We start from the raw sequence: 10,390 nt of genomic DNA, 5'->3' as shown, positions 1-10,390 counted from the left end.
ACCATTGACATGTGGTATGAGTTTGGTCAATGGAGTGGACCGTTGACATGTGATTTGAGTTTAATCGATAAAATTGACCATCGATGTGTGGTTTGATGAAATTAATCAATGAAATAAATCGTTGATACATGTTTTATAAGATTGACCAATGGGTTAGACTGTTAGTGTTTGCCTATTATTATCTTGAATATTTTTGCTTTGAACATATTGAGTTAAAGTAATAAAGGTTGCATTTTGGCCTTGAAGGTTTGTTAAATTTTTGGGTTTGGTGAAAGTAAGTTATATTGTGTTTTAAATGTGTATAGTGATTGCTCGATCCACTTAGAAGAACCGGCGCCCCAGGGTTTACTCTCCCCCGCGAAGCGGCGTGCGGAGGTTCCCTGGGTTACCAAAAAAAAAAAAACGTATTACTCACTGGGCCGTGGTAGCTCATTCATTTCTTCTTATCATGTTTTTTAGGTCCCTCAATTAGTGGCCATTAGAGCGAGAGCATCATCATTGGGGCTTTTGAGAGATGGATCATGGGTGGTCTGAGGCTGCATCCTTCAGGAGGAAGGACATCCGTGTCACCCCCATCCCTTTAGGATTTGGGTTGTGACAGCTTTGATCCTTGGAAGATTGGAGGGGAAAAATAGGAAAACAATGCTGATATCAACCTTCAGCATAATAAGTGTGACATCCTGATTTTCGACCATATTTTGATTAAATGAAATTTGTTTTTCATCATCGACATGCCATGGTTCTTTTTCTCTAGCTGATCACTCACGAGATAACTAATCTATCAAGTGAAGCCATTAAGGGATATAAATGCTACAAACTTGAGAATTCGATCAGAAATCGACTGCTTGACTGTGCTAATCGGCAATGGTCAATACGACACCGTTATAATCGATTAGAGACCGGAGATAGGTTGATTCGATAGAAGAGTGTAATCAAATTGTGGGTGATTCCACTTGATTACAAAATTCGCGTCGAATGACACTAAACTGATTTTTCTGTTGATTCCGTATTCGGTACCCATAATTGAAACCTTGAGATTTTTACGACAATCGAGAGTTGCCAATGAGCCAAATATGCACAAACATAGATCGAGAATTATCGACCACGGGTTAAATGCGATGAAATCCCTAAAAGCTACCCGAGATGTTAGGTCACACTCCAAATTAACCACGAAATTGAACTCGATTTTAGGAATCAAAATTTCGAGCGTGTCACGATTTATTTTTAGGACCTCATCTCATCTTTTGGGAATTTTCCGTCGAGCTCGGAATTTCGGCAAAAAAGCAAAATTGGCCAATTAAATTCAAGGAAATTCGGATGGGCACTTTGGTGTAGAAATTTGGCTATCAAAGTGAGTTGGTTTGTGAGGAATTGAAGGGAAATTGGTTAGGGCTGCTGCCATGGCATGCTCGGCCATTAAATTGAAGTTGTTGGTGGGAAATTGAATGAAGACCAAGGCAAATTCATAGAGGCAACTGCTAGGGTGATTTTGGGCACCAAATTGAAGTTATGTTGTGAAGTTTTGTGAAGCAATTGACTTGTGGGAGAAGCTTGGACAACTAAGGCTAAAGACTTTGGTGCCAAGCACTCAAGTGGCTTGATTTTTGTTGAAGCCTCTCATTGGCTGCTCACAAGACTTTGAAGGCTCTTTGTCCCCCTCTCTTCTCCCTCCTTCCCCCTTGGTTGACCACCACCCCAACAGATGAGTTGCTGCTTCTGTTTCAGCTTCTTCTTCTTCCTTAAAGCTTCCATTCTCCTCCATTATTGAAGCTGCAAACATCTAGGACCAGGCAAGCACAATTAGCAACCTCGCAAGTTGCTCGTGAGCCCAGGCCAGCCTGCTCGTTGCTGTCCTCCATCTCCTAGCTCCATCTACCTCACGCTCATGCCAGCGCCAATGCTAGCTCGCCACCGTTGTAGGTTGTCCGCTCGCCTAAGCTGCTCCAGCTGCCAGCCCATCGCCGCCTGATTGTCTCCGTCATCCCCGCATCATGACCTGTTGCCGTAGCCCCTTGAGCAAGCTCAAGCAGAACCGATCTTCCCAGCTAGACTCGTGAACTTTGTGGGCTATTTTCAACCTTTTCCCGGCCTCCTTTGATGTTGCCGTAGGCCTGGGTTTTGGTCGCCATCGTGCCGCCGTTGCCAAGGACCCATTAGCTCACTAAACCGGTGAGTTAGCATCCTAAACTCTAATTAGGGGTTAATTACACTTAATCGGAGATTAGATTAGGTTTACTTAGGTTTAAGGTTAAATTAGTTAGTGTAAGTATTTAGTTGGTTAATTTAGTTAGACAATTAGATGGTTAGATAGATTAGTTAGTAGTCTAATTAGATTAAGGTGATTATCCTAGTTAGATTAGTTAAGTAGTTCAATTAGGTGGTTAGATTAGCTTATGTAGCTTAATTATGTGATTTAATTTAAATTTAAATAATTTTTAATTTATTTAATTATTTATTAATTAGCGTAAATTATACTGGGATAGCTGGTTGTCAGAATTTCGCGCTAATCGTCATGGTTATGTTGGTTTGTTAAATTGATTGCTAATTTATGCAATTGAATGCTTGGTGATGATTTTTAATTATTATTTCAAAAATATGAATTTATGGTATTTAATTATAAAAATATTGGGTATCAGTTTTTGACACCGAAAATGTTTTAAGTACTATATAAAATCGTGGAATTTTAAAATGATGGAATATCATGCTTAATGGTTCAATTTGACTGTGTGTCCATGTACGATTATTTTACCAGGTGTTTTTAATTTGAAGAAAATAGGCCAAGTACATTATTTGAAATTGAGGCATTTGAGTGCAAAGCACAATGTCATTGGTCGAGATTGGATGTGCGTGTGATCGCTATTAGAATCCGTCACGATGCGTTTACGTCGGATGATACTCCTTTGGAAATGCCCTACGTTAACGGATGTTGGTCACAGTGGAGGTTAGGCCAATGCTCGTTTGAGAATGCTGTCTAAATGTAGACGTTGTCGTGCTTGACGAAGCGGGACGACGCCCAGTTATGCCGGATGACCGCCAACTGTTTAGTTGGCCGTGGTCGTTGGGTCAATAATCAATTGGAACACTTGAATGAGTGATATAGCTGCGCCTGATTATGGGACGGAATTGTGTGGCACGGAATGTGACGTGTCATAACGATTTAGTCTTATAATCCGGACCCCTGTGATTGATTGATATATGAGTTCAAGTGTTCCAACTATTGATTGCATGTACTGTATGCATATGTTATATGAGCTATACTAACGTACAGGGAGGTGCTGGGGTGAGGTCTGAAGCGAGGTAAGTCTTATATGGTGCTTGTCTAGGCTTCCTCTAGGTGAATTCTCATCCTAATTGGGGTTTAGGGTGCGGATTCGTTGAGACTTTGTCTCACCCCGTCATGGTTAAATTTTACAGGTTCTTAGATGAAAGTGCGCTACGTTCGTTTTGGGTGGCCACGAGAGGTGGAGACCAGCGTACCATACTCCCTATCCACAGGATCTCTGACTGGACCTGTGACTTCGTCATGACTACCATTTGGGTCGATGAAGGCCTACCTCAGTTGGTACTTCACCGATTCAAAGCATGGTTCCATTACGGGCCCAATGGTGTTCAGGAGGGCCCCTTAGATGGCTTTGATGGACCTGCCATCGATGATGAGTATGTGGAGGATCTTGACCCTGTCGTGGATGCTGATATAATAGCTGATATTGAGGCAAACTAGTTACCCGAGGGTAAAGAGCACGCTATAGAGGTAGCTCGTCCTCTCGACATTGACATCCCTGACGATGTCGTGATAGATTCGGATCTCAAGTAGGTAGGGTTTGGGGTAGGGTTAGCTTGGTAGCATATTTTGGTTTTAGACTTCTGTATATAAACCTGATGTGTTTATAAAGTATGTTTTGTGTTTATTAATTGTCCTGTTTTCCTATCCCATATTTGATTAGTATCTGGAGATTTATTAGTTTGCTTCCGCATGTGCATAAATCGATTGGGTCGGTGACGTGTCATGAGAACGTCGCAATTTAGTCGACCACCGAGAATATGTGTGCGCCCGGGGTTCGGGGCATGACAATAAGTATAGGACCAGTGATCTATAACAGAATGCAGGACTTCGGCTTGAAAGCGTGGAGTCAAAGAACGGGATGGGAGCAGGTCATAAATCCTGCAGACCCGCGTGGCCAAGATGCAGTGGCGACAGGACTAGCTCGATAACCAGCTTGAAGGAAAAAAGGCTCCTTTTTCTTGATCTATCCTTTACCTTCCTCAAGATAGATCCCCAAGGCAGCTCTTACTAGATGATCTCCTAACATACTCAGCTGCTAGCTTTGAGAACGACGATAACTTATTCTCTAGCAAGAGCTTCGGTGAGTCGTACTCTACTATCTTGCCTGCATCCACCAAACAATGCTCGCATATTTAGGTTCACATTATTCATGCAATCAAAAGCACAGAAAATGCTTCTTAATTGTATGATAATCGATATATAACAGAACAGAAAGAGCTTACCATCATCGAGAACCAAAACCAGGTCATTATCGATGATAGTGGGAATCCTGTGAGCAATGGTAATGATAGTGCAATTACCAGTCTCTTCCCTGATAGTCTTCTGAATCTGGTTATCGGTGGCTGTGTCAACCGAAGCGGTCGCCTCATCCAATACCAGGATCCTTCTCTTCTTCAAAAGCACCCTAGCAAGGCAAGCCAGTTGTCTTTGCCCGACGCTCCAATTTTCTCCGTCCTCAGCAACTAGGACAATTAAGCACAAAACTCAGAAAAAGATTGCCCAATGAACAGAAGGGAGTTCAAAGATTTCTCACGGACAAAGCCTTCATATGTTCATCCATGGTATAATACCTGGTGCATCGAGAATCCTCGGATTTTGCCTTACCATCTCTGCTAGGTGACATTTGTTAAGAACCTAAATATAAAATTTTTTGTTATCAATCATCCATAACAAAGAAAGTCGTACCCTTTTTTGAACCTTATTACTTTTGGTTTTACCTCCCAGATTTCTTGGTCCGAATGCTCTTCCAAAGGATCCAAATTTCTTTTAACGCTACCCTCAAATAGGATTGGATCCTGTGGAATGATACTCAGCCGCGATCTCAAGTCCTGCAGACCAATTTTGCAGATGTCCACCCCATCAATAAGTATCCGCCCTCCCGATGGTTCGACCACCCTGAAAAGCGCTTGGATGAGAGTGGACTTTCCGCTGCCTGTGCGCCCAACGATTGCAATCTTTTTCTCCCCGGGGAACGTGCAGGTCATCTCCTTGAGGATCACTGGGAGAGAAGGAGCATACCGGATGCTGAGTTCTTGAAGCTCGATTTTTCCTTCATTTGGCCATTCGGGGGTCGGCCTGGAATCTTCAATCACCAAGGGAGCTTCACTCGGTATGTTGGTAAATTGAAGAATTCTCTCGACCGAGATCATTTTGTTCTCAACATTGCACAGATTCCATATCACCCACGCTTGAATCACGTTTAGGCTCAAGCCATATGTCGCCACTAGCCCAGCCAAGCCTGAGATGGAAAGTTATCGGTTCAAAAGTAAAGTTTGTCGGTCAAGGGAAAAGAAGGCAGGGAGACTAATTTCTTCAAATCAAAATATGCCAAACACAGATATTGATCGGTAGCATTATTCATAGCCATTGAAATTTCAAAAAAATTGGCGACCTGCTGCACTGAAATGTGTAATGAGAGAGGAACTTACTGGGATCCACGACTGACCTAGGGAGGCTCACCAAGATGATCAGGACGATGAAGAAACCAAAATTAAAGAGGAAATTTATTCGAACAGATAGCCATTCCATAGTGCTGCTGTTATGGAAGACTATCCGAGAGTAATCATCAATTAAACTAAGACACCTCCTCAAGAAATCATCTTCCCGGTCGAAACATCGAACTAGTGCAGCCCCTGTGATCACTTCTGAAAAGTGATGAAGTATTGGAGCCTTCTGTATCCCAACCATCCTGGCCAGTTCTCTGGCCGTGGTGATGTAATAAGCCTGCAGAACACGGTTTTTGCATGCAGTCAGTGGCACGACAGTGTCAAAAATAAACCTGCTGGAAGCATATACATTATTTTTTTACTTCCTCAGATATAGGGCCTATCTGAAGTAGTAACTAGTAACTCCATGAGTGAAACTGGAAAACTTGCCTGATACCACACGGAGATAGCAAGGATCACAAGGAAGAGAAAAAAAATTTGCCACACCAGTAGGGACATTAGGACGATTATACTTAACAACTGAATTAGAGCAAACACCAGCCCTGCTAATCGGTAGGGAATGTCTGTGTCCACTCTGCTTTGATCCGTGGAAGACTGAAAAGGAAAAAGAGGAAAAACAATGCCAATGTCAATTTTTGGCACAATAAATATTGGACCAGTGACAATAACAGAATAGAGAACGTCAAAAAACAAACCCGATTGAGAATTCGGCTTGAAGGCGTGGAGTCAAAGAACGAGATGGGTGCACGGAAGACTGAAGAAATCATAACATGGAAGAGATGTTGAGCAGTCTTGATGGCAATAGTTGACAACAAAACTGCTCGTCCCAGAATAAAAATTGAACTCCCAGCAGACAGCAAGATGAATACTCCAATCAGCTTTTCTCTGCTGGTCCTGCGATCGTCCTCAGTCGCCCAGGCAATCCAATAATTGCTGGCCATCTGTAATCCTTGAAAGAGAACATGGCAAAGAAGAATAATCGGGACCAGCGCACCTTTATAAGCATAAGTCACAAAGTTGGAGTACACGCTCCATTTCACACGGCCAGTTTCCGATTCTTCTTCTTGTGTTTTTTTCGAAAGAGTTTTGTTTTCAACGTGCTCCTCAGAGTTTTCTTCCACGATTTCGATTTCGCGCACTAGGCATGGCTTGACGGATGATGTCCTGTCTTCTTGGGCTGGGTTCACTTGATTTACAGACTGTCTATGGGCAGACAATTGTTTAGCAAGTTCACCGTGCGGATCCGCAATTAAATCTTCATACTTCCCTGACTGAACTATGCATCCGTCTTTCATAACCTACACAATTGACGTGTTAAATAAAAGACAATATAAAATGCCTCAAAAGGAGATAATATCTTGTGTTCTGTTAAGGTGTTGCACGCTTCATGAACTTACAAGAATGAGGTCAGCGGCATCTAACAACTCCAACTGATGGGTGGAATAGATAACAGTCTTCCGAGACAGCATTTGCATGAGACATTTCTGCAAAAAAGCTTTTTACTTATGAGAGAACTCGCACGAAAAGGGAATGCAAGAGAGAGTTAAAAGATGATTCAGTTTTGATGCTTGCCTCGTACAGATGAGTCCTAGTGTGCGCATCAACAGCGCTAAAAGGATCGTCCAGAAAGTAAATGTCGGAATCACTGTACACTGCCCGTGCTAGTTGAATCCTCTGCTTCTGTCCTCCACTCAAGTTTATCCCTCTTTCGCCAATCGCCGTCAAATCACCATCGCTCCACATCCCGATGTCCTGTTTCATTGCGCAACTTTCCACAACATCCTCATAGAAGGCAGAATCGAATTTCCTCCCAAACAAAATGTTCTCTCTCACACTTCCGGTTTGAATCCAAGCACTCTGTGGTACGTATGCTTTTGTTCTATTGACCCTTACTGCTTCCCCAGCTGTTCTAGGAATTTCATCAAGCAAACAACACAACAAGCTGCTTTTACCAGACCCAACTGACCCACAAACAGCAACGTTGTAACCTTCCATTATGTTAATCTTCTCCAATATTTTTACTGTAGGTTTTCTTGAAGTTCCATCGCCTGTACCCCAAGTGTATTCACCGGCCTCAATCTCAACAGCAACATCTGATTGTTTTGGGGATAGATGAGCCAATAAGTTCTGGTGATCCTCTTCTATAAGGAACTCTTGGACACGATCGATAGAGACCTTAGTTTGCGTAACCATGGAAATGAGCTCAGGCAAGTTATAGATTGGCTCCTGCAAAATCCTGAAGGTTGCCAAAGCTGAAAGAACTGTACCTGCTGATAATGGTACTTTCAAGAAAATGCAAGTGCCGAAAGTAGCCACTGAAACCAGAGTTGGCGAAGCCCAGAAGAGAAAAGCGACTGCGGAGCATGTGTAGAGGTACCTTTTCAGGAAACTTAGCTCCATCTCTCGGAGTTGGAGAATCTTCTTCAGGAATGTCAGTTCCCAAGAATGCAGTTTAAGGACTCTCATGCTCTTAAGAGTCTCGGAGGTCACTTTCATTCTAGCATCCTTGGCTTCCATGATCTTGGAATGATGCCTTTTCTGCACTTTCACTAATGGCGTGTTGCTAACCATTACAAATATCGTGGAAGAGAGAGCAGCAATTGTGGGGGCAGCACCAAGATTTCTGTATAAAATGACTAGGGCTAAAAGTACTTGGACAGGAACCAACCAAATCCCATGAACGTAGGAGCAGAAGTCCCCCATTTTCTCAACATCCACATCGATCAAATTCACGATCTTCCCATAGCTTAGACCAGCATACCTCATTGATTGACACTTCATATAAATCAATGCCATAAGGCCAGCTCTAATGCGTATGGCAATTCGCTGAGCACCAAAATACCACTGCCTTTGAGTTAGTGATTCGATAGTCTTTGAAAAAAGGAACATGAACGCAAGAATCAGTCCTAAGTGGTAGCTTGAATCTTCGCGCTTGGATGACAAGAAATTCACAAATCTATTGATCAAGAGAGGGCCCATAAATGAAGCTAGTGTATTAATTCCTGTTACCAAACAAACATAAAACATAATTGTCTACGATATTTAGGCCTCAAGATGCAACTTAAGAAACAGAAGGGAAGAGACCAGACGTACCTGCCAGTGCTCCATTAATAGCCAGCGATCTCCATAGAGCAAAGCCGATTGCTTTCAGCAACGAACAAGGTCCGATGTTCTGTTTCCTGAGCGATTCCTCAAACAACAATAAAGCCTGTTCTGCTCTTTCCGACTGCGAAACCAAAGGGACATGACCTAATTCAAGCTTTTGCTTTCGACCCATACTGAGAAGGGGGTTCAGCCATTGAAATGTTAACTGGCTCCAAAACCCGGCATTGTGGAAGCCGTCCAAATCTCTACATAGATGACTATTACTAGTCTTGGTGGTGCAACTAATGACCGCTAAACTAACACAAATCGCTAGTGAAAAAGGGAGGGAGACGAATTTGACGGCATTGGCTTGTGGGAGAAAAGAAGGCACTGCCTTGGATTTTATCAGTTGGAACGCCAGGAAAGAAGAGACAGAAAGTGAACAGAAATTAGTGAAATAGACCCACCAAAGAACTAGGACAAGAGGCCAGTTCCTTCGGGCTCCACCAAGAATTGTGCTCCTAAAGTACCATGAAACGACTGATGCAAGAACCCAAGTGACAGACCAAGAGACACTCTCTTTATCCACAATTCTGTGAACCCAATATTGATAAACACAAAAGCCAACGCATGTTATGGAGATTGTGACACTACAAACCAGAATCACCATTGAACAGACGCTAAATTTTCTGTTTATGGGAGTTAACTCTACATCACCACCTCCACCGAACCTCCTCTGCTTCAAAATATCAGCCAAAATCCACGTTATCAAAACAAATGCAAACGCTATATTCACTCCCAGTGAGAAATTTTCTATTGAAAATGCCATGGTCACAAAAAAGAACCTGCAATCCCAAAGAAAAAGGGAACTCGTTCAACTTTTTTGCACCAGAAAGTCTAGAACCTGCAGAATGCATTGAAAAACATGTACATGTTGTGTTGAACTTCAAAAGCATGTACCTGCACGGGTAATGGCAGTGGCCTTCTTTGTTTCCTGAGATTCAAAGCTGGGAAGGAGAAGGAGGAAGATGGAGCAGGCGGTATTCTTTTTTTTCCTCTTTTGTTTCCCGAGATTCAAAACTGGGAAGCATGAAGATAAAGCAGGTTGGCGATGAGACAGTGTGCTTTCAGTGGGACTGCGATCAATGAGTTTGTGTTCTAAAACTTTTTATATAAATGCGAGACCAGCCGGAAATATATAAATATACAACAATCACCATCGCCATAATCTTTGTGAGCCTTCCTCCGTAGCTATCGCCTTTAAGATGGAATGTGTATATATGTGCGTATTTTGATAGTACTATCACTGTTGTTATTTTAAGAAAGAAAATCAAGAACCTGCAGAATGCATCAAAAAACATGTACATGTTGTGATGAACTTCAAAAGCACGTACCTGCACGGGTAATGGCAATGGCCTCTTTTGTTTCCTTTTTCGTTTCCTGAGATTCAAAGCTGGGAAGGAGAAGGATGTAGATTGAGCAGGTGGCTTGCTTTTTTTCCTCTTTTGTTTCCTGAGATTCAAAACTGGGAAGGATGAAGATATGGCATTGCCTTCTTTTGTTTCCTTTTTCGTTT

The 10,390-nt window shown here is 42.5% G+C and overlaps 1 protein-coding gene across 1 annotated transcript; it reads right to left on the bottom strand.

Moving 5' to 3' along the window:
* Positions 1–4,263: 4,263 nt before the first annotated feature.
* Positions 4,264–9,643, bottom strand: LOC104417757 (putative ABC transporter C family member 15). The gene is made up of 10 exons (XM_010028978.2): positions 8,824–9,643; positions 7,303–8,732; positions 7,128–7,214; positions 6,426–7,028; positions 6,160–6,324; positions 5,713–6,007; positions 5,002–5,522; positions 4,855–4,918; positions 4,507–4,746; positions 4,264–4,388 (listed from the first exon to the last, which is right to left on the bottom strand). The coding sequence occupies exons 1-10, from the start codon at positions 9,641–9,643 to the stop codon at positions 4,264–4,266; spliced, it is 4,350 nt and encodes a 1,449-aa protein (XP_010027280.2).
* Positions 9,644–10,390: the final 747 nt, after the last annotated feature.

The sequence above is a fragment of the Eucalyptus grandis genome, chromosome 8 (assembly GCF_016545825.1).
Source record: "Eucalyptus grandis isolate ANBG69807.140 chromosome 8, ASM1654582v1, whole genome shotgun sequence".
In the NCBI taxonomy this organism is placed as follows: domain Eukaryota; kingdom Viridiplantae; phylum Streptophyta; class Magnoliopsida; order Myrtales; family Myrtaceae; genus Eucalyptus; species Eucalyptus grandis.
Note: the sequence above shows the minus strand (reverse complement) of the source record. Positions and strands in the feature narration are given on the sequence as shown.

What these genes read in the sequence shown, in the direction of transcription:
- LOC104417757 (XM_010028978.2), bottom strand. Translation starts at nt 9,643, where the DNA reads ATGGCATTTTCAATAGAAAATTTCTCACTGGGAGTGAATATAGCGTTT. An exon ending in CTATCTCCGTGTGGTATCAG is followed by an intron (nt 6,008 to 6,159) that starts GCAAGTTTTCCA and finishes CGTGTTCTGCAG; the next exon opens with GCTTATTACATCACCACGGC. An exon ending in TAGGTCAGTCGTGGATCCCA is followed by an intron (nt 5,523 to 5,712) that starts GTAAGTTCCTCT and finishes TTTCCATCTCAG; the next exon opens with GCTTGGCTGGGCTAGTGGCG.